The 17,656-nt window shown below is 41.4% G+C and overlaps 2 protein-coding genes across 4 annotated transcripts; one reads left to right on the top strand and one right to left on the bottom strand.

Moving 5' to 3' along the window:
* The first annotated feature begins 1,086 nt into the window (after nucleotides 1-1,086).
* Nucleotides 1,087-11,140, top strand: pold1 (polymerase (DNA directed), delta 1, catalytic subunit). Of its 3 annotated transcripts, none has more exons than XM_034594028.1 (27): nucleotides 1,087-1,297; nucleotides 2,186-2,382; nucleotides 2,760-2,873; nucleotides 3,131-3,271; nucleotides 3,463-3,588; nucleotides 3,772-3,940; nucleotides 4,035-4,149; nucleotides 4,275-4,404; nucleotides 4,543-4,709; nucleotides 4,821-4,925; nucleotides 5,131-5,271; nucleotides 5,384-5,494; nucleotides 5,616-5,807; nucleotides 5,890-5,978; nucleotides 6,224-6,340; nucleotides 6,449-6,562; nucleotides 6,792-6,939; nucleotides 7,755-7,850; nucleotides 7,944-8,081; nucleotides 8,903-9,078; nucleotides 9,163-9,315; nucleotides 9,419-9,521; nucleotides 9,615-9,747; nucleotides 10,009-10,122; nucleotides 10,244-10,296; nucleotides 10,654-10,751; nucleotides 10,875-11,140. In XM_034594028.1, the coding sequence occupies exons 2-27, from the start codon at nucleotides 2,196-2,198 to the stop codon at nucleotides 10,960-10,962; spliced, it is 3,318 nt and encodes a 1,105-aa protein (XP_034449919.1). In that variant the 5' UTR covers nucleotides 1,087-1,297; nucleotides 2,186-2,195; the 3' UTR covers nucleotides 10,963-11,140. The 3 variants fall into 3 exon arrangements, with proteins under 3 accessions (XP_034449919.1, XP_034449920.1, XP_034449918.1); XM_034594029.1 differs by having other exon boundaries at nucleotides 1,087-1,298; nucleotides 2,183-2,382; XM_034594027.1 differs by having other exon boundaries at nucleotides 1,087-1,298; nucleotides 2,193-2,382; nucleotides 10,875-11,138.
* Nucleotides 11,141-11,711: 571 nt separating this feature from the next.
* On the bottom strand, nucleotides 11,712-15,690 carry zgc:55558 (uncharacterized protein LOC393228 homolog). Its single transcript, XM_034594127.1, has 5 exons — nucleotides 15,283-15,690; nucleotides 14,981-15,093; nucleotides 13,860-14,038; nucleotides 13,439-13,598; nucleotides 11,712-13,314 (listed from the first exon to the last, which is right to left on the bottom strand). The coding sequence occupies exons 2-5, from the start codon at nucleotides 15,089-15,091 to the stop codon at nucleotides 13,201-13,203; spliced, it is 564 nt and encodes a 187-aa protein (XP_034450018.1). The 5' UTR covers nucleotides 15,092-15,093; nucleotides 15,283-15,690; the 3' UTR covers nucleotides 11,712-13,200.
* Nucleotides 15,691-17,656: the final 1,966 nt, after the last annotated feature.

Raw genomic sequence — 17,656 nt, 5'->3', positions numbered from 1 at the left:
ATTAGACAGTAAATTCAAAGTATGACATAGTTAGTAAAATTAACGAGATAGTAAGTCAGAATTTTGAGACCTTAAGTTGCTAAATATGAGACAGTAAGTCATGATTAAGTGATTAAATAGTTAAAATCATGTAAATAATAATTGTGAGATATTAAGTCATAATTATAAGAAACTGAGTTGAAATCTTGAGATTATAAATTGTTATTTTGAGAAACTAACTGATGCTATTGAGATATTCAGTCACTATTTGGAGTTGGTGAGTCATTTTTCCTTATTATAATGACTAATAGGATTATTTTTTAGCAGAAATGAGCTTCCATAGAGGGGAGGAGTAAGAGATATTTATAATGTCCTCCAAGGGCCAGAAGGAGCATAGTTTGGAGAATACAGCGTGACTCTAAGACACCCAACCCCTCTTCATATCTCTGTGATCTCTGTCCTTTTGTGACCTCATAGCTATTTTCTGCTGGCTGCTATCAGGGCTAACCCCACCACCACCCACCCGTGGTCTGATCACAAGGGCTAAACCATTCAGGTTTATATTGGTAAAGCTCCTGAGAATAAGTGAGTGGCCCAACAGTCACAGTGTCACTGTCCTCAGCCCCTGAATTCCAATGACAGATTACCCCATTGGGAAAAATTGGGCATGTGCCCTGGAGCCAATGGAGGCACTTGATTTGAATCTGTGGTTATTAAATTGTTTGAATATTTAGTAAATTAGCTGATGATATTGTTTACCTTGCATTAAGACTGTATTTGACGCTTCCTGTTCTGCCAACATAATTGCTGTAGTTTGAAGTATGCTCGTAGATGTAGGTTACTATCTATCTATCTATCTATCTATCTATATGATATGATATGATATGATATGATATGATATGATCTTCTCTTCTCTTCTCTTCTCTTCTCTTCTCTTCTCTTCTATTATATATAATGACTTGTTTTTGACCTGGAAATAAGTGATATATAAATTTTATTAAATTCAAACATCTTCTCTCTGATGCCTATGCCCTTCCCTCGCTGTTGCGCACGCTTTGACGTCATTTTGCCGGGAACACACGGTCCTGATAATGTTGAAGGTTTAGAAAAAAAGCCCGCGCTCGACTTCCTCCTCACGGCAACAGAGTTTCCGCCTCGACCGTGACGTCACTGTCCCGTCCTCCACTACCAGGCAGGAAACTTCCCGCGCTCTGCCCCCCTTCGGTGAAAGTTCACAAATTAAAGTCGAGTGGCGGGAGCTGTTGTCCGGAAGCGACGGTCAGACGCTGGTGTTTATATCGTCGCGAGGAGACAAACAGGTTAGTGTGACGGTTTGTTTATGACGGAGCTCGGACGGACTCTGCTGCGTGTTGTTTACACTCGTGTTTGCTAGCGCGCGGCTTTTAGCCCCACACACACACACACAAGGAGGGAAGCACCGAGGTTAGCATCACTTCCAACAGAGACATGTTCACCTCACTCCAGTCACACGCTCATCAAACGTCAACGCACTGAGCTGATATAACACAACTGTGAGAGGATGTGACCGCGTGTAGACAAAGTACGTGACGCAGGTGTGATGCTAACAAGTGTGTGTGGAACTAGTTTCACCCCTAATTGGACATAGACTGTTTATAATAGGCTAATGGACTAAACTATGTGCAGAATAGGGGGGTGTCTCTCCTTAGCTGGGGCATGACATCCAGTTTAATACATTTCTCTCATAATATATGATTTAGTTGATCAAATATATTTGTTTTTATCATTTATCTATTTATATTGTTCTGCTTCACATCTACTTATAGTGTTTTCTTGTAATATCATCTACATCAAGATAATTATCACTGACACCATTTGCAGTAAGTCCACCACACTCATCATAGTTTCTAAGCACATGCACCATGTTACAAATGTATTCTGCCACTACAAGGAATATAAACACACACACACACATTTTATATTTTTAGCTGTATGTAAAGCAAAGTGGGTTATCTGTTATAATCTTAGCTTTATTTCCAGGTTGCAATAAGCTCTGAAAGAAGTATAATGTGACCTTTTTGATGGTTTTGATTGCTGTCCCTTATTCTGAATATATTTGTGAACCGCCTCCCTTATTGGATTGTTGCGTTGCTACCATCACTGCGCTTCTATTTCATTTTTCTCTATCTAATCATCTTCCCTAACGTGTCCTCTGCTCTCCATGTTCGTTGCAGGCCATGGACTTTAAAAGGCGCAACGGTGGCCCCTTTAGGGGCGGGGCACCTCAGGCCAAACGGGGTAAACCGGCCGGCGAGTGGGAGGACAGTCCGTCGCAGTTCGAAGAGGAACTGTCCATGTTCGATGAAGCAGATATGGATTCAGAGGCGATGGAGGGACAGGCAGGTCATGACGTTATTCCCGTAGGTGAGTGTTGCACAGGAAATCAAAACAGACGTAGGTGGAATGATTCAAATTATTCTCTTGGTACAGGTAAAGATGGAGTTGTGTAAATGACATGCAGACCATTTTCACAAATGGCCAATAACTTGCAGTTAAGTTTTACCATCTCCATAAATCGATAATCGCATAATCACTGATGCTTAGAATTTTCCTAAATCTTATAGCCTGATTTTTTAATTTTTATTTTTTAAGGTAAGTAAACTGTTTGGTAGCTCTTACAAATACTCTTCTTGTGTTCATTCAGTTTTGATAATGCTCTCAGTAGTTACTTGTACTAATCGCCATAATAAATATATATAATTTTTCTTCTGTTTCTGTTTTCTGTTTCCTTGTTGTGTCAGGTGATCTATTCTCAGCAAACCTTAACCCTCGCTGGCCGCGGCCTACTGCTCCTTCACTGGAACCATCATCTGATACTTTGGTGTTTCAGCAGATTGATCTCGACTATTATTTAGGTAATTGTCACAGAGAAGTTGTGCAGAAGCCAGACTTAAGATAATATAGACTGAATTCTTTGATATATTTACTGTTGTTAGTAATATATAAATAATGGTCATCATACTACACAGTATTTGTAAATTCACATATATTATTATTAGGTTATTCTGGAATTATATTGGCTTCTTTGTTTGTTGAGCACTACTCTTATGATCCATTGGCACATGTGAGAAAAAAATGTTTTAAACTTGATTTCCTCTTTTCTGTTTTGCAGGGAACGCGGTGGCTGGTATGCCTGGTCAGTCGCAGGGAACAGTTCCCATCATCCGCATGTTTGGGGTGACAGACAGCGGCAACAGTGTTTGTTGCCACATTCACGGATTTGCGCCTTACTTCTACGTTCCTGCACCAAGTGGTGAGTAATTATTATCTTGTTAATGTAAAGTTGAGTTTAAACACTCTGTACATTGTATAAATGTCATATATGCACATTTCTCTCTTCTGAGCTGTCACTTTTCGAAATGATTTCACCCTTAGAGGAGGAAAAATCATGTAATTCTTATTCATCCCACAATTTGTCTCCCTCTTTCTGCTTCCTTTGAAAAGGGTTCACGTCTGATAACTTGGGTGAATTCAAAAGAGAACTGAACTCTGCTGTGCTGAAGGACATGCGCTCCAATAAGGACAACATCTCCATCACAGTTTTGGCTGTGGACATCACCCAGAAAGAGAGTGAGGACAAGTGATTACAAAATGCTTCAAAGAAATTGTTGTTATACGATAACAGGGCTGATCCTGGTTACAAAGAACAATTACTAATAAATAAATGAACAAATATGAATCAATGCTATTTTAATACACAATTGAAAAACTGTGGCTTTTTTGCATCTAAGACTCTTTTCCTTTTTCCTACAGGCATGTATGGTTACCATGGACAACGCAGTGTCAGTTTCTTGCGGATAACCATGGCGATGCCTCGTCTCATTGCCCCAGCAAAGAGACTTCTGGAGCAGGGCATAAAGTTTGGACCTTTCTCACACCAGAGTTACAAATCCTACGAGGCCAATATAGATTTTGAGATCAGGTATGTGTGTTACAAATTCTTCTTTACATGTACCACATGGCTTTCTCAGGGGAAAAAAGTGGACAAGTAGCTCAGTGAACCTCTCTCATCGCAGGTTTATGGTGGACTGCGATGTGGTGGGATGTTGCTGGATCGAACTTCCCAAAGGCAAGTTCAGAGTGCGTGAGGAGAAGAGCATGGGGGAAACAAATTCTCAGTACCCAGGCAAGGTAGGTGTTGTTTACGTTTTTAACCACAAGAGACAATCTGCCTCGTCTTTATGCTGCTCAGTGGTTGACCAAATGGCCGGCATTCTACATGGGTCTGCTGTCATCTTCCTATTTCTGTCCTTCAGGCGACCTTGTGTCAGTATGAGGTGGACGTGGGATGGACAGATTTGATAAGTCACCCAGCGGAGGGAGACTGGCAGAGGATCGCACCACTCAGGGTCCTGAGCTTTGACATTGAGTGTGCAGGAAGAAAAGGTGAGGTTCTTTCTTTACCTCTGGGATTTTCTTTATCTCAACCCAGCATCATATTTAGAAACATGAACAGGGCTTGATCATAGTTTGATGAGAAGCAAATGCAGATCTTGATTTGGACGTTACCTGTTTTCTCTCCAGGAATCTTCCCAGAGGCTGATAAAGACCCTGTGATTCAGATAGCGTCTATGGTCCAGCGTCAGGGTGACTCGGAGCCCTTCATTCGCACTGTGTTTACCCTCCAGTCCTGCGCCAGCATTGTAGGCTCTCAGATATTGTGCTTCACACAGGAGAAACAGCTGCTGCAGGTAAATATACAAGATTTAATAATGACCTGACAAACAAACAAACTGTATTTTGACAAGTTCTTTGTTTCCTTTTGTAATGTTTCGTTGTTTTGTGTCTGTCTGTGTGAGCAGAGCTGGGCGGAGTTTTTGAGAACAGTGGATCCAGATATCATCACTGGCTACAACATTCAAAACTTTGACTTTCCCTACCTGCTCAACAGAGCAGCTGCTCTAAAGGTTAGATGGAGCCACGTTAATGTACAACTTTCATCCATAACCAAAGACTAAAAATGTTCCTGACAGATTTAGCGTCAGTAAGAATCCCTTAACTACCTTTGTAAAATGTATATGTTGCAAAAATACTTAAGTTTTCCTTTTTATGTTTGCACTAAGTTCATGTCTCCCCCCCTCTGTTCAGCAAAATATGTCCTTCTGTGTTTAGGTGAATCTGTTTCCCTACTTGGGCCGAGTGCGAGGAATCAAGTCAGTCTTGCGAGACCTGAACTTCCAGAGCAAGCAGATGGGACGCAGAGAGAACAAGATCACTAACATGGAGGGCCGCGTTCAGTTCGATTTGCTGCAGGTCAGCAGCCTGTGCATTATAATTCAACAATAGAGAAGACATTGCTTAGATTAGAATGATTTGAGGAAAAGATATGTTGAATATACACTGGCTGGTGTGTCTGTCTTATCAGGTGCTCCTGCGGGATTATAAACTGCGCTCATACACACTAAACGCCGTGAGTTTCCACTTCCTGCAAGAACAGAAGGAGGATGTACAGCACTCCATCATCACTGATCTGCAGGTAACCTTTCTGCACCTGGAAGAGAGCTGGATATTTTTTTTAAAGCTCTTTAAATTTGACTTGACATTGAGTTGTCGCTGTTGTTGCTCATCCATCTTGCCCCCTGTGTCCTTCCTCTCAGAATGGCAATGAACAGACTCGCAGACGTTTGGCTGTCTACTGCCTGAAGGACGCCTATCTCCCGCTGCGCTTGCTGCAGAAGCTGATGTGTGTGATTAACTACATGGAGATGGCCAGAGTGACAGGTGTGCCTCTCACATACCTGCTGTCAAGAGGACAGCAGATCAAGGTCGTCTCTCAGCTGCTGCGACAGGTAACAAAGGCAGACACAAGGCACAGATATTAGATACACGTTGACTTAGAGATGAAAACTACAAGTCTCTGTACATGTTTAGGCCATGAAACAGGACCTGGTCATGCCTGTCATAAAGGTAGAAGGAGGAGAAGACTACACTGGAGCAACTGTCATCGAGCCAGAGAAAGGGTATGTATGTCTGATGTTTGTTTGTTTGTTTGTGTGACTGTATAGCTTTTCAGAGATTTTTCTGTTGTTGCAAATGTGTCTGACCGGAGAACCTCCTCCTGCATTCTTCATATGTGGAAGACAAAGTCCGGACCTCATTGTGTGGACATTTTCTGGAGTTCATATCTGAAAACGGCTTGTGACTCCTCTGGTCCTGTCTTGGTCTTGTCATCTTTCTTTCCATGACCACCCTCTTCTTTGTGTAGGTATTACAGCATTCCCATTGCCACCCTGGATTTCTCCTCCTTGTATCCGTCCATCATGATGGCTCACAATCTGTGCTACACCACCCTGCTGCAGAAGGGCTCAGCAGAGAAACTAGGGTGAGCATTCGTTTTGTACTTTTGCACCTTAAACACTTAAATGCATCACATTTATCTGTCTAGTATTAACAGAGCAAACTAATAACTGAGGTGGTTGTGTTTCTTAAGCCTGTCAGCTGAGGACTTCATCAAGACTCCGACTGGTGACCTGTTTGTGAGGAGCTCAGTGAGGAAAGGACTTCTACCGGAAATCCTGGAGAACCTGCTGTCTGCCAGAAAGAGGTTTGAATTAGTTTAAATAAATCACAACAAATTGAGCTGAACTCGAGTGAGTATTTAGCATTTTTGTTTCACAGCTACTGTAGCATGGGGCCTTGATTTACTGCTAAAACCAAACTTTAATCTGTTTCCTCTTGCTGTGATCCCATTCTGATTCACTTAACATACAAAATGTATCATGAATCAGCCCGATGTGCCTCCCTACTCATCTTGTTGCTCCGTCTTGCCACAGGGCCAAAACAGAGCTGAAGAAGGAAACTGACCCTTTCAAGAAGCAGGTGCTGGACGGCCGTCAGCTGGCTCTCAAAATCAGTGCTAACTCTGTGTATGGCTTCACTGGGGCCCAGATCGGCAAGCTGCCCTGTCTGGAGATCTCCCAGGTGAGCACTTGACTCTTCATGACAACTCTGGAGTAATTATCTTGCTCAGAGCTCATACAACTGACTGCATAATATGTTAACATGTTTACATATTGTGATATATATGTGTATACTCTGATAAGTGTGAATGATCTTCAGCTAGAGAGCTTTGTGGCATTAGTTCCTCTTCTATCACATTGGTAAGGGGCTGTGTTTTCAAATGTAACCAGTAAGAATCCATAAAACTATGGTCTTTTCAAAGGTAGTAATCTGCGTACACACACAAAAGAAAGGTCAAAGGTTGCATGATTGTATTGTTGTGCTTCAAATCCACTTTTTAAAGTTCTGGCCCCACGCTATGCTTTAACCATGTGATTTTTAAGGCCTTAAAAAGTCTTCAAATATTGTACTAGGTCTTACATTGTCATAAATTAAGTCATCACAATTTGACTCACTGTCGCTCTTTCCACTGCGCATGTGGGAAGTGGGAGCACAAGCGCTAAACAAACAAAGATGTAGAGCAAAGATTGGAGTTGAGACGGAGACCACAGAACAGGCGGAGGAAGAAAAGTAGAACAAAGAATCAAACACAAACATCTAATGTAGGTGAAAAACAATGATGTGCTACAGACTGTGTGATGTTAACCTAGTTAGATACACATCACCCTCAAAGACAGATGAGACAACTCTGAGTTTTGCTCAGTAGCAAATATTCATCTTCGTCATTGAAACTCATGACCTGTAGCGTGGCTTTCTGCTCCGTGAAAGTGAAAGGTTAATCCAGCAACAGGCAATTTACCTATTAACTGAATTAAAACTTTTCTTATCTCATCTAGAGCGTCACAGGTTTTGGGAGGCAGATGATCGAGCAAACCAAACAGCTCGTGGAGTCCAAGTACACCATTTCCAGTGGTTACCCAGGTGATGCCAAGGTGAGGAAAACATGCTGTCAACATATCAGATTAGTTTCTTTCTGTAATTTAAACACTTATATGTGTGTCTGTGTTCTTTTATTTGTTGTTAAGGTCATCTATGGCGACACAGACTCTGTCATGGTTAAACTCGGGGTTTCGACAGTTAAGGAGGCCATGGAAATCGGGAGGGAGGCAGCGGAGTGGGTGTCGTCCCATTTCACACCACCAATCAAACTGGAGTTTGAGAAGGTACAGTTTCAGTCCAATCCGTTTATATGCACACTTTGCTATTTGATTTGTTTCTCTGATAAAGAGATGGTTCAAGTGAGCGTTTATTCTCACACACACTAGTTTGACCTGAATGAATGAACGACATCTGTTGAGATATAACATGACACAGACAAGCTTGATTTACATGTGATCCCTCAAAGTTTATTTGGCTTTTTATTCACGGAGAACAAGATTCCTTAATATTACACATTTCACACGTTGACTTGACTTGAAAATAATTCAAACCATTCAGCACAGTCATAACTACCCAGCATCCTTTGCATTAGGCTTGTTAATTCTCAACAACATATTTGTCCCATTTAAAAAGTTCAATTGTCAATTCAGGTTTAACTAAAATCTTTTTACTTGCTGTTTTTATTTCACTTTTTAAAAGGACTACACTTTTAAAGCCTTTCGAAATATATGTTCCTTTTTAAGACCAACAGAATATGTGTAGGTCTTGAAAAAGCTTAAAGCCTTTGTCGGCTGTTAAGTTATTAAAATCTTAAATTCCTTCAAAAAAGGTCTCAATTTCTTTTTTTACTGATGATTATATGAATTGTATATTATTATAGCATAAACTGTCAGGTAAATCCCCAGTTATACGATTCCATATCCTTGACTTTTTGTAAGAGCTCTGTAGATCTTTGTGTGTTTAATCTAAACTTGGAGGATGAAGTAGACATGCAGCAGCACTTCCTGCCAAAGTGTATCTGTAGGAATAGGAAGCTGTTTTTTGGGACCACAGGAGAGATGGAGCATCCTCTTGGCTCACAAGTTTATTTTCATCACCTCCACAGGTGTACTACCCATACCTGCTGATCAACAAGAAGCGATATGCCGGCCTGTATTTCTCCTCCAGTGCAGACACTCATGAAAAGATGGACTGTAAAGGCATTGAGACTGTCCGCAGAGACAACTGCCCTCTGGTGGCGAACCTTATCGGCACCTGTCTGCAGAGAATCCTAATTGACAGGTACACACATATCAGAGATGTTGCTTCTCAGGATTTCATCGTAGAACAGTAGAACTAATTTGAGCTGGTCCGCTGTGGTGTTAGGGATCCGCAGGGGGCAGTAACTCATGCCAAAGAGGTGATCTCAGACCTGCTGTGCAACCGTATCGACATCAGCCAGCTGGTCATCACTAAGGAGCTGACGCGCACCGCCCAGGAGTACGCTGCCAAACAGGCACACGTGGAGCTGGCAGAGAGGTCTGATTATACTGAGATGTTTTAATTGACATTGTTCTTCAAGGGAAATTATTGTGTGTGTGATTATGGGTGAACGGACTCATTAACATGGATGCTTCTACAGGATGAGGAAAAGAGATGCCGGCAGCGCTCCCAACCTGGGAGACCGAGTTCCATATGTCATCATCAAGGCTGCAAAGGGAGCAGCAGCTTACATGAAGTCAGAGGTCTGTACTGGCAGCTTCGACTTTTTTTTTAATGTGTGATTCACCTCCACATCTCCTTTCCTCATGATAAACATGATAATATTGATTCTTCAGGATCCAATCTATGTGCTGGAGAACACCATTCCCATCGACACACAATACTACCTGGAACAGCAGCTGTCCAAGCCCCTGCTGAGAATATTTGAGCCCATCCTGGGAGAGAGCAAGGCGGAGAGCGTCCTGCTCAGTGAGTCAGCACACACACACACTCTCTCTCAAACTCTGGAAAGTCTGTTTCAGTTGGAGATTTCCTTTTGCATATAAAGAACGCAGCAGGAGAATGTTTGGCATTTTGAAGCATAAACTGAGTAATCTATAGACTAATCTTCCAAACAAAAACAGTACATCTGCAGGGATCATATGACTCAAAGCTCCACAGTTCAGAAAAGTAATGCGTGTTATCCTTTTGGATCTTAACGTCACTTGTGGTTATTGTCGTGTCTGTCAGAGGGCGACCACACACGCTGCAAGACCGTGTTGACCTCGAAGGTCGGGGGACTCATGGCGTTTGCTACGAAGAGGAGCGCCTGTATCGGCTGCAAAGCTGTGCTCAAGACGGACGGTATGTGTGCTCACATTGATGTCTCCTTTTTTAAAGAGGATGTTTTGCTATTTGTTAATAATTTTATATTTATTTTATTATTTCTGCAAGATTTAACGTGTGTGTGTGTGTGTCATTGCAGCGGCTGTGTGTGATTTCTGTAAGAAGAAGGAGTCTGAACTTTACCAAAAGGAGGTAAGCAAGATGCTAAAGGACTTAAATGTTTTTGTTTTTTTCACTAACAAGATTTGAAGTTGATTTGGTTTAAGTCCCAGCTCTGAAAATGTTAGAAGAAAGGCTCTCTTGTGTTTGGCATCATTTTGCCGTCGGGTGGCTTTTCAGAGCTTAAATCAATTAGAGAGAATTTGCAGATGAAACCAAATTGAGTCCCTGTGCCCGGTTATTTCCTTTTTGCTGCTGTAGACCAGTGGGCTGTGATTTAGTTTTTCCACATCGACTGTATTAGCAAAGCAAATAACTATAAATTACAAGGGGCAGTATCTGCAAACAAATGTCTTAAAATGTTGCTTACATTTAGCTTGTAAATTACAGATCTTTCACATGAACACACTGGAGGAACGTTTCTCTCGCCTGTGGACTCAGTGTCAGCGGTGTCAAGGTTCCCTGCACGAGGATGTGCTCTGTACCAGGTACATATACTGTATAAACACAAGCACGTTTAGTATTAGTGTGTTTATTGCAGAAACTAGGCTGAGCACACACTGGCAGTTTTTTAAATATTTAGTAATGCTGTCCCCCTCTCTCCTCTGCAGCCGGGATTGTCCCATCTTCTACATGAGGAAGAAGGTTCAGAAAGATTTGGATGACCAGAGCAAGCTAGTGTCTCGTTTCGGATGGTGAGGAAGAGGCACACACCCTCATTCCTCCTGTGCCTCTTTTTTGGACTTAGTTTTTTTTTTCTACGTCTACTGTGCTTGTAAAAATGCGTATATATATCACTGTTTCTATATTTTCTAATATGAAGAAAAATAAATTGAGTAGTATGTTTTTTGTAAAATAAAATCAAAAGCAAAATCTACTTTACGGAAATGAAGTCATTTGTGATTGCCTTCCTCTTCAGTGTCAACCTCAAACCACAACCCCTCCTCTTCACTGATTCAGTACCTGACAAGATGATATTGAACTTTAAATGACACAAACTGAGGCAGAAAACTGGATGTTTTGTTTGTTCTTCTAAAGAAAAAGGAGACATTATCGAAAGTCACAAATCAGATCTGGGGCCTGTACTACTAAGCAGGATTTGTGTTAGCGAGATAACTGCTGGTTTAACTCTGGTTTTTCAGTCCACGTGCTAAATCATCATGGTAACTTATGGTGAACCACCAACCTGCTCCAGTGTAGGTTAAGTTTGAGATCTAGACCTGGATAAGGAAACCCAGGGTTAACTCAATTCCAATTGATAACCAGCTTCATACACATTATGAGGACGGCCAATGTGAAGATATGTTGAACTTGCATCGTAGTATAGCCCCAAAGTGTAAAATGCGGCTCGGTTTGAGATAAGTTTGTCTCTTTTGAGGAAACACTTATCCTCTTGAAAACCCCTTAACCAAGAAGATCCACCTCAGATAAACAGGACGAGACGTAAAAGCTACAGACGTTTACTTGTTCATTACAGCAGAGTGATTTTACATAGCTGTCAGTGTCAGATCCAATCACGTTACATGTTTTTTTACAGTGGAATTACATCATGTCAAAGTGACGAGTCGGGCATTAGGAGCATGATGGAGAAATTCTATACTTGATCATTCTAAATACTTGGCTGAAGTTATCTCATTTACCTTTGATATAATTTCAGTAACTATGTGGACAGAAGTTTCTCAATGCAGATGTTTTTTTTTTAAACTGGGACAATCGGTTATGCTACAAAAATAAAAATCCATTACATTTTAAGAGCGATGGTAATTATCAAAAAAGACAAACACTGCAATAGAAAAATGTTGCGCTGCTGAACGTGTTGATCCAGCATCGAGTGGGATCGGATACCATGACAGTCACTGTGAGGCTGCTGCGTGAAACCACTGGTTTGAGTGGTTTCATGTCACCACGTGGACATTTGCACACCCACACTACATGCTCTGGTGGAGTGTGGTGAAGCAGAGGCTGAGCTTGGAGACAGTGACTTACAACTACAACCACCAACAACACTGGGACTGACTGCATTCAAAAGTGAACTTTGGAATGCAGTGCGACTTTGGACTGTGTCAGCACTTCAAATGATAAATGAATAATGACAAAGTTATGGAAGCAGGGGTCAGACTTGACAGCGCTCATTCAGTTGAACTGGCACTACCACTAATCTTAAAGTCTAATTTAATAAACAAAACGTGGAATGGATAAAGTGCACCTCGGAGACTGGAACACAACTTTGAAGCTTTTGTCACTCGTGCTATCCTGCTACAGTTCTTTCTTTAACTTATGGTCTTTGTGGGAAACTATATATATATTTCTGTTGTGTTTCAAGCCCCAGATGACAAAACCCAAGGGGGAGAGGAGACAAACATTTTCTGGAAGCAAAGCATTTTCACAAGAACAAAAAGCATCCAAGTCATCAGGATCCATTTCTCATGACGAACATGCAACAGTTCACCTGCAGATTGTGTTGAGTCCTGGTGAGATGCATTAGAAACATCACCTGTTGTGATTGTGCAAAGTGCAGTGACGCACTGCCGTGAACCCTTGACCACCTAGAGTCAACAGGAGCAGAAAACACTGGCCGGATTATACGTAATTAGAAAATGAGAATTTTCTATACAAACAACTTCTCACAGGTTCTTGGAAAATAAATCCTTCTACCACAGACTCAAAAATTAAGTTTCACAAATGTAAACAAAAAAACATTCCACTAAAAACTAGAGCGTCTAGTAGTTTGGTCATCAAAACAAACTGCACATTGGATGAAAACTCGTGGCAGCGTGCTGTTAGTAGAAACCGTGATGGCTGTAAAGATGGATTTTGCCTGCTACCCTGTCTGGACTGGAGCTGAGATGGAAGTCTCCAAAGTGACAGAGGAGGTGCAGTGTGTGAGGGAGGAGGAAAACAAGTGCCATAAAGAATGCTGTGTGTGTGTGTGGTTTGCTATAGTATCAAACAACGTCTCTGAGTGTTCTTCTTGCTCTTCTTGTTGCTGCGGTTGGTCTCCTTATATTTTCTAATCTCCCGTACCAGTGAATAGAACGCTTCCTCCACACCCTGCAAAACACACAAATTATGTTAGATTGTTAAGTAGGTTAATACGTTTAATCTTATTTACTTACTTGCTGGAACATGCCTCCATGCAAACTTAAACATAGGTGTCTCTGTCTTTCCTACACACCTGTCTGGTTTTGGCAGAGGTCTCCACAAACGGCACGCCGTAGCTTCGTGCCAGCTCCTGCGCCTGTCGCGACTCCACATTGCGAGTGCCCAGGTCGCTCTTATTCCCCACCAGCACCATGGGAACGCTGTCACTGTCCTTCACCCTGTTGATCTGCTCTCTGAGGAGGAGACACATGTACTTAAGAGGCTGAAGCCATCTTTCTTTCTGAAGGGTGGGTTACAGTCGCAGATCTACGCCTGCTGCATCACCTTCCTTTAAATTATGTGAATATGAACCAGACTGTCTGTAGATATTAATTACTGAGTTACATGTGCTGTTCCTACTCATCAGGAAGTAGCCTCGTCATGCTACACTCACTGTCAGAACATGCATGGTACAGTATGGTGCAATAGTTGAAACACCGGGCAGCATCTTGTACCTGTAGAGGTGAACGTCCTCAAAGGACTTGATGTTGTTGATGGCGAACACGCAGAGGAAGCCCTCTCCTGTCCTCATGTACTGATCCCTCATGGCGCTGTACTCCTCCTGACCTGCCGTGTCCAGGATGTCCAGCAGACACGTCTCTCCGTCAATCACAACCTGTTTTCTGTACGAGTCCTGCAACATAGCACGAGCATGATTACGACAAGCAGGGCTAAACGGTGTCTGCAGAGAACCTACAGTGGATTGCATCATGTTGATTCCTTTTTCTGCTTTTTTTTTGGACAGTTACACGGCTCCGTCGTGTAGCAACAAGACCTTGCTGAATCAAATGTTTTGCAATGAACTTGCTGAAACAAGGAGTTTTTTTTTAACACCAAGTATGACATGTTGTACATGTATTTACTGTGTTATGCATGTATGTATGAATATATACATGTATATATATATTTAGCCGTCTGGCAGGCTCCATAGAAACTTTTAAATTGCTCTTAAATATACTTTTTACCTCCGCAGTAGAGGAGTTAGGTTTTCATGAGTTTGTTTGACTTTGAGCTGCATTACACAAAAACTACTGAATGTAGTACTGAGCCAGGGAAGAACCCATTAAATTCCTAGTGAGGATCTGCATCAGGAGATTTGTTTTTGCACTTTCTTTAACATTGCAAAGCATTTAAGTTTTTTACATTTTCACAGATTTCCCCGGGAATACATGGTATGTGCTCTACTTGGTGCTTTTGCAGTTGTAAGTTTGCTTTTTCAGGACTTGAGGTTCTGGATTCACCGTCAACCTTTTATCAAATAACTTGTTAACCTTATACTACATAGAAAATGTTAATTATTATTATTTGAATACTCTAATTTCTAGCTCTGATCTTACAGACCATTTTAAATCACATTAGACTGTTCTACTTCATTTTGTTTTTATTCTTTTCTCATCTGTAACATTTTCATGAAGTTTGTATGTAGGGGTTTGGAAGTCACTGCTACATAGGATGATTATTAATGATTTGACTATTCAGTGACTCAACACCCAGATAAAGATTAACACTGAAACTGTCTTTTCCAGAGTTTGTCCTCTTGTCTGTCCTCTGCAGTCTCTGGTTGCCGGTGTCTCACCTCGATGGTTGGATCATACTCATCTACGAAGTGGTTCTGGATGAGCTGGATGGTGAGAGCGCTCTTCCCCACGCCTCCGGCCCCCACCACCACCAGCTTGTACTCGGTCATGCCTGGTGGGGGAAAAAGAGGTGGAAAACACCGGTTAACCAGTGACCGTGGACACATCCGCACCAGTTGCTCCTCTCCCTTCCTGCGCGGACACTGGCCCAGATTTTTTTTTTAAAATGACTGCTGCTGCTGCTGCTCCTCCATGTTGAGCCCTTCCCCTCCCGACACGAGCCCGTTTCCGTGTTTCTTACCTCAGCGAGGGGGGGGTCGATGGATGCTCGGTCTGAGAGGAGAGTTCACGCACACTTCACGTTCTGGATAAATCAGATTAGCTCGCTACATTACGTTAGCCTGCGAGACGGGTTTCCTCGTTTCGAAACACTTGTGGGGAAACACTTCGCACAAGTGGCCGCAACTTGTGTTCCGGGTCGCCAGCCGCTGTCCGGAGAAGGGAACGCGACTTACTTTCCGAACGCTACTTGTCAAAACTGTAACTTTGCGCTACAAGTAGTTTAAAGACTTAAATCCTCTCCTGGCTCCAGTTTAGTCTCCATTGTGATTCATTGCGAGGCAAGAGCAGCTTCACGTTAATCCCCTCTCTTCGCGCAGCCAATCAGACGCCCGGAAGCAGACGGACGTCGCGAAGGCCCAATCATAATTGAGTTCTGGTTTTTTTTTGAGCCCGCCCATATCTAGCAGCTGCGTCCAATCACAAATAAGCGTCGCTGCAGACGGGCGTGGCCTCTCAGACAACCTCGCTTCCTCCAAACTTCACATCACGGAAGAAATATGAATTATTTTTATAGTTCTTATAATTATTATGGCTGTCATAGTTCTTATAATGTTTAATGATGAAAATAATATTAATATTTACAACAATAATAACATTAATATTTACAACAATAATAATATTAATGATCATAATAATAACAAGAATAATGATAATGATAATAATAATGATGATAATAATAATAATAATAATAATGATGATAATAAATATGATGAACTTTACACACATACAAACACAGTTACAAGGTTCTATATAAGTTGAAAATTAAAAATTAAAGGCAAGTTATGGGAAAAATAATAAAAATGCAAACAATAAGAAGTAATTTCAAAGCATTTAGGGCATTTATTCTCACACTGGTGCTGAATTAAATACGCATTATAATCCATTCCTCGCTAAACACTTAATGTTGTCCTTGTGAATATGTTTCCTTCATTAACACTGTAATCAGATATCAGTTCTAGTTATCTTATTTTGAAAGCTCTTACCGGAAGTGAAGTGTGGCGTTATGTCCGTCTTCCTTGACTCTAGTGAATTATGAGTGAATTCCAGGTGACACTTGTGTGTTCACTGCCCTCTAGCGGTCACACTGTAGAAACGCGTGGCTAATGTACAGCAGTTATCAGTAGAATAGTCGAATATAAGAATATGATATAACAATAATAAAAACAATATGATATACTAACATTAACAGTAAGACAGCAGTGACACTAAGTTAGCAGTTCTCTGCTGTGGAGGCCAACACATGTTCATACCAGAGGTGTGGCAGTTTATTGTTGACCTAGATGAAAACAATCATCACTTACTACAGTTCCGATCAAGAGGCTGAAAATATGCTGACATGAAAGTATGTCAACACAAATCATGGGATGAGTAAGGGGATTTCTTCAAAAACACAGCGAGTTCAAAGTAAACACCAAACTAAAGAAATCCTAAATGAAATAACAAATGTGTCTGAGAAATTACTAAAGTGAAATTATTTTTTAAATCATTGGGGAATTAATCCCCAGAACAAATAATCCAAATTAAAGACTTAAAGAAAAGTGATAAAATGCCCTGTCTTCACACACACACACACACACACACACACACACACACACACACACACACACACACACACACACACACACACACACACACACACACACACACACACACACACACACAGACAGACACACACACACACACACACACACAGCGAGCAGGCATCATGCCCCACCCTCTGGTCCATCATCCTCACTTCCCTTGTCTGTGACGTCCATGTTTCTCGCTCCCTCTCCCACCGAGTGCATCTGCTCTCCCATCTAATCTTTGCCTAAAATCACCGAGATAATCCTGCATCCATCTGTCCCGAGAGAGGAGGAGAGAGAGCGACAGGGAGCTGACATTGTGCTCATGATGTAAAAAAAAAGAAGAAAGAATCACTAATTTAACGCGTCATCGCACTGTTTGGGTGTCAAATCCTGATGACACGATTGTGCTGAAATAGTGGCATCACCTTAAATTAGTTAAATTTTTATTATACACAAGGATATCGCACATGTACATCTTTTATACATAGAATATTTTGCATATTTTTGCACGTTTAAATTTCATCATTTCCTTTTCAGAATTTTTTTTTTGTTACACAGATTCCCACCAGGTAACCACACATTTCATCAAGTAGGGGGAGGACGACACTGGAACAGCCAAAAACTGAGACACAGAAGAAACTTGATTCAGAAATACATTGATACAACATTTAAAAAGGAATAATCATTCATGTCTTTGAGACGTTTCACTTAAAACTCAATGGTGATTTGCCTTCGTCACATTTCAAGATCATTTATTAGACACAT

The sequence above is a fragment of the Hippoglossus hippoglossus genome, chromosome 8 (assembly GCF_009819705.1).
Source record: "Hippoglossus hippoglossus isolate fHipHip1 chromosome 8, fHipHip1.pri, whole genome shotgun sequence".
Lineage (NCBI taxonomy): Eukaryota > Metazoa > Chordata > Actinopteri > Pleuronectiformes > Pleuronectidae > Hippoglossus > Hippoglossus hippoglossus.
The sequence above is the reverse complement of the archived record's forward strand: the minus strand, read 5'-3'. Positions and strand labels throughout refer to the sequence as shown.

Excerpts from the sequence above, each read along its gene's own strand:
- pold1 (XM_034594028.1), top strand. The coding sequence starts at position 2,196 with ATGGACTTTAAAAGGCGCAACGGTGGCCCCTTTAGGGGCGGGGCACCT. Across the intron at positions 2,383-2,759 it reads TCATGACGTTATTCCCGTAG|GTGATCTATTCTCAGCAAAC; the intron begins GTGAGTGTTGCA and ends TTGTTGTGTCAG. Across the intron at positions 6,563-6,791 it reads CTGCTGTCTGCCAGAAAGAG|GGCCAAAACAGAGCTGAAGA; the intron begins GTTTGAATTAGT and ends GTCTTGCCACAG.
- zgc:55558 (XM_034594127.1), bottom strand. The coding sequence starts at position 15,091 with ATGACCGAGTACAAGCTGGTGGTGGTGGGGGCCGGAGGCGTGGGGAAG. Across the intron at positions 13,599-13,859 it reads GAGGACGTTCACCTCTACAG|AGAGCAGATCAACAGGGTGA; the intron begins GTACAAGATGCT and ends TCTCCTCCTCAG. Across the intron at positions 13,315-13,438 it reads CCTCTGCCAAAACCAGACAG|GGTGTGGAGGAAGCGTTCTA; the intron begins GTGTGTAGGAAA and ends TGTGTTTTGCAG.